This window comes from Ambystoma mexicanum, chromosome 12 (assembly GCF_040938575.1).
Source record: "Ambystoma mexicanum isolate Mex_15411 chromosome 12, UKY_AmexF1_1, whole genome shotgun sequence".
Classification (NCBI taxonomy): domain Eukaryota; kingdom Metazoa; phylum Chordata; class Amphibia; order Caudata; family Ambystomatidae; genus Ambystoma; species Ambystoma mexicanum.
This window is the reverse complement of record NC_090936.1, coordinates 477,818,404-477,837,398: the sequence shown is the minus strand read 5'-3', so window position 1 is coordinate 477,837,398 and position 18,995 is coordinate 477,818,404. Positions and strand designations below refer to the sequence as shown.

General features: G+C 45.3%; 1 protein-coding gene across 2 annotated transcripts in view; it reads right to left on the bottom strand.

Moving 5' to 3' along the window:
• CREB3L2 (cAMP responsive element binding protein 3 like 2) overlaps nt 1-18,995 on the bottom strand; it is a 230,037-nt gene that overhangs the window by 7,759 nt on the left and 203,283 nt on the right. For both annotated transcript variants that reach the window (XM_069628753.1, XM_069628754.1), the window contains exons 9-11: nt 17,476-17,575; nt 13,652-13,778; nt 13,179-13,401 (exon numbers count right to left, since the gene is read on the bottom strand). In XM_069628753.1, the coding sequence (XP_069484854.1) occupies nt 13,179-13,401; nt 13,652-13,778; nt 17,476-17,575 (450 nt within the window). The remainder of the gene's footprint in view (nt 1-13,178; nt 13,402-13,651; nt 13,779-17,475; nt 17,576-18,995) is intronic.

The window sequence follows — 18,995 nt, the reverse complement described above, 5'->3', positions numbered from 1 at the left end:
GGTACCAGTATTTTACCGGTACCGGTAAACCCTTACCGCCTTACTACGAGGTCCCTTTGCGGGTTGGAGAATTTAACGCCTGCTTTTTGCAGGCGTTAAAAACCAACCCGCAAAGGGACCAGGGAGCTAATTACGGTACCGCAATTTGCGGTGCCGTAATTAGCACCTTCCCCATTCCCATTATGCCCTATGGGGCAAAAATGGGAATGGGGAAGGGCAATGGGGGAAGAGGGAATTACCGCCCCACCAACCTTGGAATAGGGCGGTAATTCCCCTTTCCACCAAGGCGGTGCTGGTATTTTACTGGCATGGACCAAGGTGCTAAAAGCACCTTGGTCCACCGCCGTCCGTGTAATGAGGCCCATAGTCTTCACTTGACCGAAAACTCAAAAGATCGATTCAGAATGACCGCTCTGTGACCACACAGAGCAGTCGTTCTAAATCGAACTGCCAGCCCCTGCCGCACACCAGTGCGCGCAGGGAATGACAGGTGAGTGTATATGTGTGTCTGTGTGAGTGTTAGTCTGCGTGATTGATTGCGTGTATGGATGTGTGTTGACTTGGTTTGTGTTGTGCTGGGAAAGGGGTTGAGGATGGGGTGAACCCCCACCCCATTTTACATAACAACCGGCGAGAGAGGGTGTGGAAGGGATCGCCCTGGGAGCTGGGGGAGGAGCATTTTAAAGCAGAAACAGAAAAGGCCAAATAAAATCGGTATTTTTTGTGTTCTGTCTATAAAATGCAGCAATATCACATAGGACCCACCCAAAAAGAGAGAGAGAGAGAGAGAGAGAGAGAGAGAGAGAGAGAGACAGAGAGAGAGAGAGAGACAAAGAGAGACAAATAGGTAGAGAGACAAAGACAGAGAAACAAAGAGAGAGCGAGTGACAGAGACAAAGAGCGAGAGAGCGAAAGCAACAGAAAAAATAGCAAAAGTGAAAGCAAAAGAGAAAGCAAGAAAAAAAGAAAATGAGACAAAGAAAGGAAGAAAGCAAGAGAGAAAGAGAAAGACCGAGTGCGAGAGAGCGACGGGCATTGAGAAGCAGACAGCAAGGGAGAGGCAGAGACATGGAGCGAGGCAGAGGGATAGAGAAAGACTGGTAAAGAGAGACACAGGTGGAGGCAGATGGGTGGAGACCGGCAGAGCATGCAGAGACAGAGAAAAATAGGCAAGCCGGGAGAAAGAGAGACAGAGAGAAGGGCAAAGGGAAAGGGTCAGAGAGAAAGAGAGAGGCAGAGAGAGAGAGAGCGAGGCAGAGGGGTTTGGTTATTTTTAACAGGACTTCAGTGAAGGACACGCATGGTGCTTATAAATAGAGTGGCTGAAAGCAGACCTAGTTTAGACATTTTTATTACACCAGTAGTTGGTTTACCGCTCCAATTAAGTCATTCACTCTCAGAGGACTGCTTTGAAAAAAACACTGGCAGGCACTTCGAGTGCAACGTTTGGTGATGGGAAAGCTTGATAAAAGCGAGCTGAAAGAGTTCCCATGAGGAGATGTTTTGGGCAGTGAGAAGCAGGAAGGGGGTGGCAATGGCCATAGGGATTAGCCTGGACATGGACAGGCAATGGGTGGATTGTGTAAATGCGAAAAACTAAACCCAAAGCTCATCTGAACTCTTGGTTCACCCCACACCTCAAAACCCTGAGAATGGAAAAGAGAAAATGCAATATTATGTGGAGGCAACTACCCTCTGATGAAAACAGAACCAACCTTATCACCATCTCATCCCTCTATAAGAAAGAAATACTTCTTACCAAACAGGAAACATACAACAATAGGATCCCGCAAGCAAACTCAAGCACAAAGGAACTCTTTGTAATCCGAAAAGAACTTGAAACCCCGGCCTCTGTGCCAGACAACTGTGTGAAGGACAAACTCTGGTGCTCCAATATACAGACAGCCTTATCTAACAAAGTAACCACCCTTCAGGACACGATTGCCAAAACAAAAGCCAACCTTCCTAATATGGTCTCACCGACCAGTACTCCCACATTTTCTCATAAACCATCACACCGCTTTAGTTTCTCAAAAGTCTCAATTCTTGAGGTTGAAAATGTTATGCTCTCCCCCAAACCCTTGAACTGCCAGGGAAACAACTGCCCAGCTCAAATCATTAAAGATGCAGCTAGAGACTTGGCACCCTTCATATCGAAGCTAATCAATGCATCATTCTCTACTGGCACTATCCCTAGCAACAACAGTCATTAGATCCAACTATACCCACCAACTACAGGCCTATTACAACAGTGCCATTTTCACTCAACATTTTAGACAGGATGGCTTTTCTCCAAATACAGGAGTACTTGGAGCAGAACCAGCTCCTATGAGTCTGGTGAATCAGGCTTTAGGCCTCAACATAGCACTGAAACAGCGCTGATTGATCTCAAGGCCCAAATCGATGAGCTTAGGGACAAGGGGAAATCAGCCTTACTACTTCTTCTTGATCTCTCGGCTGCGTTCGATTTGGTGGACCACAAGGTCCTATGTAATCACCTTGACACAGCAGCCCACTTCTCTCAGGAGACCATTATTATTATAGTCTGGATCCAATCCTTTCTGAGTAATAGGACTATGAGAGTCTTCTCACCATCAGCAGTGGCGGCAGACCCCATTCCTATTACTTGTGGAGTGCCAGAGGGCTCCTGTGTCTCACCCACCTTGTACAATATACTTACTAAGCCCCTTTTCGATGATCTGAACCTTCTTGGTATCACCTACACTAACTATGCAGATGATACCCAGATTCTCATACCGCTTACTGGGGATTATGACAAGAATTCTGCCTTGGTAAATAGAATCTACCTCATCATACAGGCATGGATGGCTGTCCACGGTTTATGCCTGAATGATGACAAAACTGAGCTCATCATTTTGGGAACTACTTTCAACCTCAACAAACTTGGCCACAAATACACCTCCTTTAATATCGATGGTAACACTATTAAAGTTGCCAAAGAGGTAAAAACTTTAGGCTTGTATGTAGACTCCACCCTCACTTTTGCCAAACGGGTTAATTCCATGGCCTCTGCCTTTGCATACACATGAAAGCTAATTAGAGCCAGTAAACCATTCCTATCCAAGAATAGCTGTACCATTCTGGCCAGGGCTCTCATCTTGTCTAAATTGGACTACTCTAACTCCTTATACCTTGGTGCCAATAGGTATATCATCAGCAAAATTCAGATTCTCCAGAATAACGCCCTTAGAGCAGCTTTGGGTATAGCAAGAAAAGAGCGCATTCCAGAGGTGAGGAGACAGAATAACTGGCTCTCTACCAGTGACAAAATCCTGCTGAAAACTGCCTCGCTAACACACAAGTGCCTAAACAACACTGCACCCCGCTATCTCATAGAGAGATTCAATAGAAAATTCTCCATCTGGCCCACTAGAACTGCCAACACAAACTGTCTGATCGTACCAAGGTTCAAATTGACTAAAGTTTGGGGGAGTAGTTTCCCAGTCAAAGCTGCACAGCTTTGGAACTCCCTGCCCACCCCCTTAGGGCGGACCAAACCTACCTGAACTTTAGACATAACATCATTAATTGGCTTAAAGAAAATGAGCACTAATGCATTCCAGTTACTGTCCTCCCTTGCTCAAATCTTTATCTTGCAATGTAAATAGATATCATAATGCCCAGTTGATGTTGAACCCTTTTTAATTATGTAATGTTGTATTGTTTATGCAATTGTATCTATATACCGTTCAAATAACCTACTGACCTTATCCCTTCTGCATATGTCTCTCTCCTTTTATACAACTGTGTAACCCTAAGCTGAAAGAATTCATGTATCTTCTATGCCCTGATACCCTTGGATCTGGCGCACATTACACATAAAGCAAACAAACAAATAAATAACCAAACACCTACAAACTGAGGTGTCCCTCCTTATATGCCATTTCTCCCTAGCTGTACTCTAATGCAATAGTTTCGACTTATAGGTGGCTTTGCCACCTAATAGCCCAGACTAAAAAAGAAATGGAAGATATCTACAGAGGCCAGTTGTAGGAATGAGGAAGAAGTCCATATTGCTTTTCCTTGTTCGGCCTTCTCATGCCTTGCTATGACATTGAATGCTTTGTTATGCCTTGTCATGTCATTTTCATGGATTACTGCGTCAAGTAATTCCATGGTAGAACACCAGCTCACTCAAGAGTGCCTTAGGAACTTTCCTCAAAAGTACTGAGCTTGAGGTGCACCAAATACTAGGGCATCCGCACAGTCCCACCAGATGGATGCTCCAGGGGGCCATCGAGGTCTCCACGTTAACATGCTCAAATGATATGCTCCAAAACACAATACGACAACCAATTATAGCCATGGAAATAGGACAGCCCTCTCAAAAGACAGCATACATCAAAATGCTACAACTCTCCAACTAGTGTGCACATACATACACAGGGCCTCATTACGACCCAGGTGGTAAGGGGTTTACGGCAGCGTAAACAGCGCCGACCCTTACCGCCTGAGTACGAGGTCCCTTAGCGCCATGGCGGATTTAACACCTGCTTTTAGCAGGTGTTAAAATCCATGGCGCTAAGGGACCATGGAGTTAATTACGCCACCGTAATTTACGGTGGCGTAATTAACGCCTTCCCCACTCCCATTATGCCCTATGGGGCAAAAATGGGAATGGGGAAGGGTAAATGGGGATTGGGGACTTACCGCCCCGCCAAGGTCGGAATGGGGCGGTAAGTCCGCCAACCACCATGGCGTAAACGTAGTTTACGCCATGGTGGTAAAGTCACGGCCCAGGCGGTAACTTACCGCCTGGGTCGTAATGAGGCCCACAGACATCCCAACCAATACAAGGCTCCACACACCCTCTTGGGACAGATCCCTCAAATTCTCTCCACACAGACCAACTACAAAAATACCCAAAGTTGAAATGCACCATTTCACAACAACAAAGCTATCTTGCATTTCCCCCTTTCTCTACTAGCAAACTCAAGGATCCCTCTCTTTCAGAGCCAAAAGAGGGTCAAGAAAACATGCAAATGGCAGCAGTGCAAACTATAAAACCCAATCTAAGAAAGGTTTTGGCTCTGGAATCCAGTGTCAATGTCAATACAACACATGTAGATCTCCACGATAATGGGATGTTTTTGACCTCCTCAGTCTCAGGCAAAACTTCATAAGAATAGAACATGAAACTACCATTCTGTAACACCAGACAACTCAAAACACTAAACCAAAAAGATACAGCGACTGGGAAAGAACGAGTAAAAAAAACCTACATCCCTTGTACACGGTTTTCAGTTGGTGCCTAAACAGAAATATGTGGCAAGGGAAAGATCTGTTTCTTCCAACCTATACAGTGGAATTAAGGACTGATGTGCTGACAGGTAATGGAGCATTTATTTTGTGGTTTTCCGGCGGGTTTTTATTATGGTATTTGAGGTCAGATACAAGAGTTTAATATAGGATCCCCTCTTGTTCCTGGGATAGAAGATTTGCGATTTGACTAGCAGACCAACATCTTGTTAATAGGATCATTTAAATGAATGCTGATCTTCCAATGAGCTGGCTCTGAAGTGTGGGTATTTCCTCTGCCCTTTAAGATGAGGGGTCATCTAGGTGGTTTACTTTCCTTCAAAGGGCAGAGATCTACAGTAGTTGTGGCAAAGCAGAAGAGAATGAAAACCACACAGAACACCCTTGAAAGCTTCTAACAAAAAAACTGCAACCCATGTTTCATGCACAGAATGGATAAAGTAAGCACATTACAAATACATTCCAAGTGGCTGATTACACCAATAGGCTGCACTCAATGGATCTGTTCATCTCAACAGGCCAGGGATGTGTCTTGTCAAAAGAAGATGGACATCAGCTGTTTGGGGAACAACTGAAGTGATGGCACCATCGGTCCCACAGGAAGATTACTCCAAAATAATGAGAGTCTTGAATGAGTCGTTTTGGACTTGAGACCAGATAGGATATCAGGGTGTCTAGGAGAACCTGATCGCAGGACTCTGTCCACTAACAATTGGACGAACCTACCACTAAGTATTGCCTACATGCTCTACCACAGATTAAATTACAAAGCCAATGCAAGTCATAGCCTATGTGGGGTTCAGTGCAGCACGTTGGGTTAAGCCTACCCTTCACAGGGCAATAGTACAGTACAAAGATAGAAGGTGCCTAGCAAAATTATTACGCTGGCCATTCCTTTAGCAGAGTTTGCTACTGGATAATCTTCCTGAGCGTTTGGCCACAAATGCCTGCATGAGCTTACTCAAGTCTGGTCCTCCGGCCTTCTACAACCAAACTGTTAAGGGGATGACGTGGTGCAGTCTTCCTCCCCACACCTGTATCTCTACAGCTGTAAAATGCAGCAGTCAAATTACTCCACCATGACCCTGTCTGGATCTGGCAGCAGCCCAATGCAATATTCTACAAACATCTGCCAGTAGTTGCTTGCAAAGATAAGATTCTTCAAGAAGACTGGCAAGATAAATAGGCAAGAATAACCCAGTTCCACTGAAACTGTAGACTAATCTGCCTTTTGTTCCTCACAGAATGGAGGTAGCAACTTTGAAAGCCTCTGGCGATGAATGGGATTCAAAGGTGGGAGGAGGGGCGACTTTCCATCAAAGCAGCAGGAGAGGGCCACCTGATCCTAGTCGCATGCTATATTTATGCAGTCCTAATGCATCCATGTAAACAAAACTGCTTGATCGCACCATGACTTCGTTCAATTGGAAAACGAGCAAAGGGGGGTGGGGTTATGAACTAGTACAATACATTATTTTCTTTGGGTAAACTTCTGTGACCATGAACATGTTGGCTATAACAATTATTTTTAATCAAAATCTAAATAGTACTTGGCCGACGCTCCAGACATTTCTGCCACAAGCTGAACTCGTCTAAGACAGTAGTCTTAAAGGAGTTTAGTGCTTGGAAAGCAACTGAAGGCATATTTATTAGATTTGCTCTCTAAAAAAATATGGAATGGTAATGAAATACTCCTTGTGAAGAGTTAACTTTTTTATTTGTATTTAAGCATCAAAAACCAAGATGTTCGTATGACCAGAAATGGCATTTAGGGTAAACCGTGAACGAAGGCGGAAGTAGTCCCAAGGTATGTAGTTTTTACACTATTTTGATAGAATGGATGGGGTAGACCAAGTGACAAACGGGTAATATAGCAACATAAACTAGAGACAATGTCAAGCGGACACAACACTACACCAAATCTCAGTTGCCTGCAATATTAGATTGTGCTGTCTGCACAGATCTATTCCTCCGGTCATCCACTCTGTGACCAATAGAATAGAGTAAAAAAACAGTCTGAAGGTGTCAAATTGGAAGAGAAATGCATGTACCCATACACAAAGGATAGGGATAGAATGACAGGCATGCCCCTGTCAATGCTGTGAGACAGGATTGGCATCAAGAGAGGTGACACAGACAACAGATGTACAGGTCCAAACAAAACTATTAATGATCAGGACGCCTAACGTGCCCTATTTTAAGGTGGGATTTTCCCTACCTAAAGAATCTAAGGAAAATATGCGTCTACAAGTCCAAAATAAGAGTATGTCTGTGTCAAAACCTATGCTTGTACTCACAACTATAACTAAAAACGGTGGGGGAATCGTCTCAGCAAAATATAAGTGTTCAAAAGTTCAACGCAGTTCCAATAGAGATTCACTTCAATAGTGTTTAGTCTCCAAGTTCAAATGTATCACAGTTCACATAAAGAGGAGGTCTTGGGATTCCCTTCCCCAAATTCAAATGCATCACAGTTCACACAAAACGAAGGTCCTGGGTCCCCCTTGCCCAAGACTTTAACTTAGCACTCACGTTAGTTTCATCTGTTCAAAGTGCAAAAGAAAAACACAGGGTCTGCTTGACCCCCAATTGTTTCACTCTTCTGTCCAGCTTGGTTTGGTCTAGGCGCAGTTATCAGAGCACACAGTTCACCCATCACAGGTCACGCCACTAGTAACCCTATACTTTGTCTTTGGCTTGATACCTAATGGTTGGAGCTTTCACATTAGGAGACTTTCTGGTCTAGGCGCAGTTGTCAGACCGCAGAGTCCACCCATCAAAGGTCACGCAACCATAAAATCTCCCCAAAGCTGTTGCTTAGTGATGCTCAAAACAACTCTTTAATTTCATCATAGATCTTTAGTTCCGCTCATATTGTGTTTTACTGGCAGTGTGTGATTTGATATGTCTATTTGATTTGAAGTGTTCATTTACTATTCAGCAGATTGTAGTTTGGTCAAATAGCACCTTTCTTTCATTTCGGTATTCAATAGATGCAGCATTTTCTTGTGCTCACTCAAATAACTTTCTTTCAGTTCAGCATTCAATAAATGCAGCGTTTACTTGCATTCGCGCATGGTTACATATTTTTCGGTTCCTTCAGAGGGCTCCGCTCTCCCCAGTGTCTTCTTACCGGCTCTTCGCAGCTCCTCCCAGCGGCTCTCCCGAATGGGAAACCAACCCGCTAGTTTGCTGGGCATGTCACCACGCACACACAGGCTTCCCTGCTCTGCACCACATCTGCTATAAGGCAGCGCATGCTGCCCGCCTTTCAATACGATGGCTCTCTGTCTTGCCCAGTCCCTCTGCCAGGTCTCCTGGGGTCGTAGCCAGCGTCTCGGCTTCCTGGTCTTCCAGCACATCGGATTCTTTCCTCTCGCTCGTTTCTCCTCTGCTGCCTTTATTCTTTTGGGCTCCACCTTTTATACTCTTTTCCATTCTGGATGCCAACGGGCTGCTGGGCGCTTTATAAATTCAAATAAATAAATAAATACATTCTTAACAGGCTGCAGGTGAAGTGAGTTAAACTCAATTGCCTGACCTTATATAAGCCTGTTAGTGTGACATGCATGATCTTCATTACTGGATGCCTCCAGGCTCCTCTTCTTCGTCCTAGTAGTAGAGTGCTGTTTGCAATAGGAAGTGTGCACTACTCCTAGCTGCCTCTTCCTCTTATCAGTACTTAGTGGGAAACTACAGGGAAAGATGGGCTATGACTGACAATATCCCATGAAGATTGAGGGAGGGTCGGGTAGGTCCGTGTTAGTGAAAGCATGATACCATTTGTCGCCTTCAGGTACCCTCTCTCCAATCTCCAAGGACCGTCCACCCAGGTGATCCTCCCTCGCTTTTCCACCCCCAGGGTTAGGATCCAAAAGCCATGGCCCTTCTCTGGCCACCGGAACAGAAGATCCCTGGGGAGTAGATATGAGAGTACCTTCAGGTTTCTCACAATGCATATCTTTCACTTTTTAGTAAACCCCTTGTAATATTGCGGACCACCTACAGCATGCAACTCTGAACAGATTCAAAAGCACCAGGAACATAATTACAATTTAGATTTGCGTTATTCTATGAGAAGTTAAGAGAAGTAGGGAGAGAAATCTGTTGGCTCAGGGGGGTGGTAGGATGGGGTAGATGGACTCCCTTACTCACAAGCAGGTGGAGTTTGAGGGTGGTTTTGAAACAGGAGCTCATTACAGTGGAGTGTGGCAGGCAGAGAAGTGCAAAAGCGGGCGGCGGGGGACCAATAGGTTTTTGAGTGAAAGGCAGTGAAGATTCCAACAAGGAGATTACATTGAAATACAAGGTGGTGGGGGACAAGACCATTGATGGATTTAAAAACATGCAGCAGGAAATTAAAAAAAGGGAACACTTTTGCATTGAAAACCATCCCTCAGGCTCAGAAGGGGGCAGGGTTTGTGAGGGGGAACTTGACAAGTGCGTATAGCAAAGTTAAGGACTTTAATAAGGGGAACAAAGGAGTAGTGGGAAAAACCCAGGAGTAAATTTGTGCATTAGTTCAATTTGCTAAACACTAGGGTAGAGATCAATGTTTTAGTAGAGTGGTGCATGATGTGCAAGTGGATTTTTCTTATATTGGGAAATTTGAGCCTGGCTGCAGTGGCAGTGATCAACTAGAAGAGTTTCAGGCTGCTACCTAAGAGGTCTCCAAGATTATGAACCATGGGTGACAGGGTGAGGAAGCGAGAGGGAAGGAGATGGTGTGAAAGGCGAGTGGGCGTGGAAGCTGGGAGAGAGAGGATTTCCATCCTAGAGGAATAAACAATGAGGCAGCGTGGAGGCATCCAGTGCCGGATGGGGTTGAGGCAGCTGGTGATGCAATTGGACATGATAGGGGAGAAGATCGGGGTATCGTCAGCAATGAGAGGATAGGTGAAGTCATTGCAGGAAAGTAGTTTACCCTGGTGTCCTCCCCTCCAGCTCTCCTGTTTTATTTTGACGGATTGTGACATAACCTGCCTAAATCAGCAGACAGGGTTATTTCTGGTGCACATAGATGAGTGTACAATTACAGCGCCACCACCTATTGTAAGGTTAATAGGTCCCTGTAATATTGCGAGGCAGCTCACGATCAGTTTAAGTCATGAGCTGGCCATAAATGATCAAGCTTTGAATTGTGCATCAAGTGTTAATTTATCTGATGCAGGGTACTGCTAAGGAAAGAATTATCGCTCAAACAGCTCATATTTACAATATAATGCAGGCAAATATTTGTACCATAGCGTCCATGGACGTTCATAAGTGACTATTTTTTATTAGTGATGTTCTCATTGTCTCCTGCTGAGACTTCTTCAGATTACCCAGATACCTCTGAGCAAACACCTGGAAAGCTAGAATCATAGGACGTTACTTTCTTCCTCCTTCGTCCCAGAACTACCTGATACCAGTTAAGATGATCAGACAATACTATTAAAACACAAATCATGTTGGATGCTAGTGGTGCAGCCTCTTTTCACATACAGGATATCTGAGGGACAACCCATTTCCATGATCCCTTTTCATCACAGAAATGAATCCTTACTTTCACTAGTGCAGGTGAGCAGCCAACAAACAACTCTCCAAAATCGCACATTTGATGCCTGAGGAGCTTCCTACCTTCTCTGGTCGGCTAGGTCTCAAACCTGTGACTGCAGCTTTCAAAGGTGGTCTACTGTGGCATGGTCTGTGGTTGGTTGCTACTCTGTCTAGACCTCTGGGTTATAAAAAAGTACTTCCCTGGCGTAACCCTTACGCGTGTCTTGCCTATGGACTTTGTGCCGTTTATTCCTATGGGGAAACTTTCTAAAAACCTTTGAGCTACCACTAAGTGAATGAAAATTTACTTCCTTGATTTTTTGCCTTTATCATGGGTCCCCTTTGGATCACTGGAGTTTCTCGTCAAAGACTGGATGTTTAGTATTTATGCTGGTTTATTACTGACTGGAATGTAACAAATCACTGCACTGCTGCCTAGTGAACTGTGTTCGGTTAATATGTGTAACTTTTGTCTACAATACATCCACCCATTTCTAAGGAGTCTAATGAGGCCATATAGGTCAGGTACTAATAGTCTAAATGTATTCTAACTCTGGTGGCCCTTACTATCTTGAATCATTAACCGCTTTCTGAGTACATGCAATACATATGTGTTAACTATTTGACGGTGTACTCGAGGTTGGGGATATTATAGTAACAGTTCATGTGTTGGCATCTGGGTTCCTGAACAGGCTGAAGTAACGTATTATTGATGTTGAGTGCTCCCTTTTTCTCCCCACTCCTTAGCCTTATAAGTATTGAGTGTACAACTTGGTACAGGTTATCATAAATAAAACTTAGGCGTGGGAAGGGACCATCTAAACACCCTGGACTGTTTTTATAGATGTACTGCTCTCGTGTATTACAACTCAAGTTGTATTTTATTGTTAGCCATCTAATAAAGAGTATATCTTTTTCCATATCCACCTGTCCTACAGTGTATTCTCTTAGGGGTGTATTGGGACAAACTGTACTTCACTACCACCGTTTTCCCCTCCCTTGAGTGAAGCCTTACTGCTCTGCCACAATTACCCACACGCATTCATCCATTAGGGTAAATCTCCCAAGCAGTCAGCAAAATGGAGAAATCAGACATGCACAGGAATTGGGGGTTGAGGAGGAGTAGGGGGCAGTGCGGTCAGACCCTGGGTTAAATTATGTTTTTGTACAGGACTAAGCAGCTGTGATGAGAGATTGCCCATGGGAATAGGAGTGAGGGAAGGGGACACGTGACTCGCTAATAACTCATTTATTAGCGTAGTAATCTTCCAACATACTGCCATATGCACCGACGTCCCTACTTGCAACGGCAAGCAGTGTTGGGTTACGTGGGTGAGACCATCAGCCCTAGAGATTACAAAAGTATGCCCGATTACTTCGATGCTTGATGACTTGAGTGGCCTTGCCATGTTCCTTGTGACAACTTCTAGATGGAGATTCTGTGTTTCTTCCAATAGATTAGTCACCAGATAGCATTAATGAGGACGGCCATTGTCTTGTGGTGGGCCTTAATCTTCACTATGATTGTCAGGAAGGGGAAATTGGCTTGGGGCCCCAGTGAACTCGACTCAAAGAATGCTCCAATGACCCTTTAAAGGAATCTACACATGTGGGAATCTTCACCCATCTGAATTTGAACCTATGGATATAGGATCTTACTGACTAGGTTGCATCTCCTGGCCTTAGACAAGTTCTCAGACGGGCACCATCTTAAAGGAGAAGAAAAGATCCAGAGGTTCTGAGGCCTAATCCCCACAGTCACAGGCACGGAGCAAGTTAAGAACCCAAAGGCTCATTGCTATGATTTGAAATGCAGGAATCACTAGACTCTGGAGGGAAATGACAGGCATGCAGTGATGGTCCGGTGTAGCCCCAGAGCTTCATCCCTTAAGAGTTCCAGTGGCTGGTAACTTATAATCATTCAGGCAGCTTGGGCAAATGGAGAACACCAAGTGCACTCTTTAAATCCAGCTATAAAACAGCGTCAAAGCATCTGCTGTGTGTTGCCAACCAAAACTGAAATGTAAACTAAACCTCCACTTTCAAGTGAATACCCAAACTAAGAGACTACTGCATCCGCTCACATCAGACATACGAAAGGGTGTCAGAAGAAGGATGTACTATCCAAGTCCTTGTTATTTAGCTTAGCGAAGAAAACTAGGTCCACTGATGGTCCTTTTGAGGCACGGTGGCCTACTTTTAGTAGTCTGGGCAAGCACTACCAGTAACTTTTTAATCAGCGGTCCCAAGGTCACTGCTTAAATTAGGGGAATATGGAGAGAATCCAATGTTCATAAACATTTATTTTGTACGAGGTTGTGCAGAGACCTCTTTGTACACCTAGAAAATCAGGTTCTTACCTGTGGTGCTGGAGCTCCAGGAGTATGGACTTTTCCAGTTGGGTTTCGTTCGATATTACAAATGTGGGTTCTGTGTCCAAGCCTCCCAAATGGGACTCCTGCAGACTTGGTGCATGAAGCGGCTGGTCTACATGTCCATCCCAGACATCGGCTGGTCCTTTTTGGCTGTGATGCTCATCCCGCTGCCGCTGCTCTTCATATATTAATAGGTTCCGCGACCGAACTGAGAAGCAACCAAGCAAAAGTCAGTGGAGATAGTTACTGGATAAAACACTCCCCCCCCCCCTGCCCCATCCATCCTCTCACACACCTTAAGAACACACCCAGAAAGTTTGATTTTAGTTTCTATTTTTCAAATGGCTAAGCTCACCCTTCCACCCTCACCATGCCAATTGCCATCTACTATACATATCTGTGTCTTTCAGTTACTTCACTTGAATCACACACATCTCGCAGCACCACCATGCTTTTACCTATAGAGGCTGTGTAGGACTCCAATGGAGAGTGTTGGCTCGACAGCACAGTCTTTGTGGCAGAGGGGTAAGGCCCGTAATTCTGGGAGAAGCTTCCAAAGGCAACTGCGAAGCAAAGCACTACCACCTGGAAAGGAAAATGGTAAGTGATTGAAATGTGTAACAGAGGGAAAGTAAGTAAAGCGTGGATTGGTAAATGTGCGTTAATGTAGGATTGTCATGTGCACACCCATCTTAGGCTGATTTCTATGCATGGTGGATTACCTCCCTGATGTTAGCAAAGAGGCCCTCGGAACAGTTTTCTTATAAAAACAAAAAAAATAGTTTAGCCTATAAACAGCAGAAGGGAAATTTCAATGGCCTTTTTGAGGGCAGGACAGGGTGAGGTTGAGAGAGTCATGTGTGAATCTACAGAAAAGGACACTGGCACACTATTGTTACTGACAACCAACTACCAACCCAAATAAAAGTGGGTCTATAGGACTGCAGAGAACAAAATAGCAAAGTATCATAGAAAGGTATGACCTGAGTAATGTGCATTCACCCGAAGAGATAACGAATGGACTGATTGACTAACTTTATTAATGCCTACAGAAGACTATGGGGCTATTCACAAGTCCCCTGGTCTCCTGCCGGTAATTCTATTGGGCTACCGGGGGACTACCGTACCATCTCAGCCACCTGATATCTCGGTATTACAGAGATATTATGGGTTGTGGAGACACTGTAAATCCCCATTGCCATGGAGTTCCAGAGGACTCCATGGGGCGGGAATACTCCAATCACAGGCACTGGTAGTATCGGTGCTGGTTATTGCGGCATTTGTTTGCTAGCAGGGAACTGAACTACAGGGAGGTCCGGCCTGCGGGGAGCTCGCAGCCCCTACGGGAGACTTGGAGTTTCTCGGTCTGGAAAGGTGCCGGTACAAATTGTTACGGCACCTTATATACAGACCGGAAAACTCATAATAAGCCCAAATGTCTCAAGTCCCATGTATCAACCACACACCCTGCATTCCTACACCGGCCTCAGAAGGTACTCTTCATGTGAAACTGGGTTAAGAAAGACTTCCAAATTGGATTCAGTAACAATTGAGGATCCAAAGCATTAAATATGAACCATCTTCAAGTCTCCGCTCTCGGTTACGGGATACGGAACTCCTCAGCAGCCTTCTGCTGAGGACGTGTTAACGAAACTATAACATCGTTTGGTGGAGGTTTGCTGAGAGGACATCCTTCAAAAACATGCGGGGGCAAGTGATGACCTCATCCATCAGATGTAGGAGCCTTAACATAGCCAGCCATGCAAAGCTTCTATCTATGGAAATCAACTGTCTGAGCGGTTTCCACATCAGGGCTGCTCAGAGGCGAGCACACTCCAGAGGTCACAGCATCCTTCAGCATGTGGGCCACCTGCAGCATCCAGGAAAGCAACACATTGTTTGGGTCTCAATGATCTCAACCAAAGCCTAGAAGAAGAAAACATCCAGTCCGGACAACACAGATAGTCTGACTTAAAGTTCATTTTCATGATTTTTCCTATGCTCCCTGGTCACTTACGGTTAGGCTCCTGCAAGTAGTATGATGGACTCTGAATTGCAGTGTTACTGGGGCAAAAGGATAGCTCAGGGGCAACATTCTTGCCTTGGAAATAAGATGACGTGGCCTTGGAAATAAGATGACGTGGAGCAACACAGGTTCGATTCCCGGGTCCATGCTTAGAAAACTCTGGGTATTAAGCACGTTATAAATACCCAATTACAATTACTTCAGCAGAAGGTAGTTGAACGCAAAAAAAGACTTTACTTAATGGGTGATCTCTCCTGAAGGTGTTAGGGGTTCGGATAAGGGCATTTTAGTCATTCTTTCTGAAGAGTGCACAGATTCCCCTTCAGATGAAAAACACAATGGGACTGAGGAGAGTTGGTACTTCGGGAAGTGCCTGAGTTTCCAATCGCTGGTCTGAGGACAGGACACGTGGGCAAAGATGAAACATGTTGCCGGATGTTAGAACATTCTGTCCCTTCCTTGCCACAAACTTTGCAAACTACTCTTGGCCGAGTGATGCAACGGTGACAAGAATACGTGCACAAATCACAAATGTCACTGGCCATCATTTTCCCTAAACAACCAGGCGTGAAAGAAGCGAATTCATTTTCCGAGAGGAATGAAGTGAAGAGAAAGGTCAATGGCAAATGAAGGGGCAGGAAAAATAAAACTAAATATGGCAGTATCAAAATTGAGAGAACAAAAGACAAAATTGGAAGAAGGAGAAATAATGTGAAAACTAAACAATTGTGACAAAGCATAGCTGAAAAATAGTGGCAAGGTTACAGGTACAAGCCGAGGACAGAGAGCATCTTCAGATGGTAGAAAATAGAGCTATGCCTTCAACAGCTTTTGGGACGTCAACAAGATGGCGGTTCTTTAGGTTAGTATGAGAGTGATAGAAAGTGCCATGCGATCCTAGCTCTAACATTCAATGATATTCTGCAACGCATGTGAATATGAGAGGAACGGAGACAGCATATGGGCTAGGGTTAAAACCTAAAATATGAGGCCAGATTAGAGGACAGGCAACTGTGAAGCTCAGGAGTAACACTGCCAAACGTTGTGTGGTCAGAATATAGAACTAACGAGCACAAAGAGGATGGGTGCAGCCGGCAGACCACAGGCAAGTGAGACCTGAGGAGGAAATTGAAGATAAGCAGTCAGGCAGCATAGCGGGGGAACGGACAGATAGCAGGAAGGCCTCAGAAGAAAGTCTTGCCCAACAAACCCGAGGAGGATTATGCAGCATGCAGGACGGCGAGAAGAAGGGGCAAAGGGTGAGGACAGTCAGACCACAGAGATTGAAAGTGAGACCCACCGAGGGGGAAGCAGTCTCTTCGCCTCGGGCTGAGACCTGCAGAGTAAATGGGAAGCAAGCAAACGAGCTGCACATAGGAAACAAAGAGATGCTGACAGAAGCACAGAGAACCGAGACCTGCCGTGGAACTGTGCAAAAGCAGACTGGTCACAAAGATGCAAACTAAGTACTGCAAAGGAAATGGCGGGTCAACAGTGACGCAGCACAAGACGGTGCTCTACAGAAGACATGGGGGGGACTGCGACACTGCAAAGGAAAGGAGGGGGTAGGGAGTCAGAGCACAAGTCTGAAGCCTGTAGAAGGAATGGAGGTGAAGCGGTGACTGCAAAAGAAAGGGCCCTGCAGAGGGAAGGGAGGGCAAGAAGTCACTGTACAGAATTAGAACCTGCAGCGGGAATGGGGGGGGGGAAGCAGTCACTGCATAGGAGGGGAACTCTAAAATAAATGGAGGAAGCAGCTGGACCTTCTAGAAATAGGACTTGCAGAGGCCATGGAGGAGAAGGAGTCCTACTGCACAGAGTGGGATGTGCAGAGGGGTGCAGTCATGCTTCAGAGGATTGGGAACTGCAGAAGGAATGGAGGGGAAGCAGTCGCACCTCCCAGTCCAGGGAACTCCAAAGGTAATAGACAAGAAGCAGCTGCACCTCATAGAAATAGGACCTGCAGAGGGAAAGGGGGAGGAGTCCCACTGCACAGGACTGAGACGTGCAGAGGGAATGGGGGAGTAAGCAGTCACCCGACACAGGGGTGAGATTTACAGAAACCAATGTGGAGGCCGGGCCAACACGTGCCAGGGGAATTTCAGGGAGCTGTCAAATCACAAACAACATTTTTACATGCAGATAAAACAGAGAGGAAGCATGGACAGGTGACGGGCAATGAGGGGAAGGAGCCCAAGCACAGGTCTGAGATGGGTCGGGGAGAGGCCGAAGCAGTCAGCTATTCACAGCACTCACCATCAAACAGGTTCCCGTCTGAGTGCTGGCCACTTTGCAGGAACGGGCCACCTTGCCGGCCACCATTGACTGCAGCCTCTGTAACTGTTGCAGGAGAGTTCTAAAACGAGTTAGAGACAGGTGTAAGCTCAACCATGCCACCTTGGGTAGCCCAAAACATTTTGATTAGTAAATACAGTGCAGAATGCAGATCTGTGCTGCACTCATCTGATAAGAGAGTTGCAAGGTTTTACCATGCTTACGTTTGTGTTCCTGAATGTAAATTTAATTAGCTGACCCCACTTGAGGGCAGGCATGGTCTCTTGTAAACCAGTATTTCAATAAAGCCGGGATCACTATACTGGGCATCACCTGTGCAAGATACACGCCCTCCTGGTCACTGGCGCATTAGTCATTGCACTGGAACAGACCTCAGCTTAAGCCATCTCCCACTTTCATTGTCACAGCGTAAATAACCCGACCTCAGTTTAGGGAGGAGGGGGCTTTGTGAAGGTACATGAATGGGTAACACACACACACAGTTCTACAGGAAATGAAAGTCTCAAACATTGCATTCATCACTCTTATGTACTCCAGGTCAATAGGCTGCTGGTGGCCAGTCCATTTAGCGGAGTCCACAAATATTGAAACCTGCCCCCCCCCCACTGCCCTAACAATCCATCCTTCAAGTACATGGGAAAATAAGTAGTATTGGATGGTGACGTTACAATGTCTCATTCTGTGTAGGACTAAAAGATCACAGAAGATATCAAATTCCAAGGGGTCTACAATCTGTGCCTCTCCAGATGTTTTGAACTAAATCTCTGTGGTCCCTCATCATTGACTTTGCTGTCCTCAGGATGATGGGAGTTGTAGTTCAGTGCATCTGGAGAGCCACACGTTGCACACTCCCAGGGGTCAAGTCCTAAAAATTAAAGTGGGGGGACTCCTCAACAAACGCAATGGGATGTGACGTCGCCAGAAATTAGCATATTAAGGTGAAATATGCACATTTCATTAAATTGGCTTTGCATAACCACCCAAATTGAACAGGACGAGTGGCATTTGTCTTTCATAAAAACAACACACACATTCAAAACCAAGACAGATGTGCATGTTTTAAACTCCAAGAACCAATAGAAATGTTTTCCCTGGGACCTGCAGTACCTAAATGGGATAATTCACCTTTAGTTGTTTGTTATTTTTCATCAGGTTATATAGTACAGTGGTGAAATTGCCGGCATATAAGACAACTGCGGTATGATCTCAGAGGTCGGCTTTAATTCATAAATTCAAAGAGGACATGACATCTAATGTTTCTCTTTTAGCTGGGGGGGCGGAGTCCACCCTCTGAATTAAGTGGGTGGACTCCGTTCCCCCGCGTGTACCCTCGACTTGAGCCCTGCACACTCCTGTCCTATTCCATGGGGCTTCTTATGTAACTCACACGGCTACCGATGCGCCCAAAGAATAGATCTTGCTAAGCATCCTACTTATTTCGGTTTGCGCTGGCAGCTAGAGGGGTCAACTCTGTGGTTCTT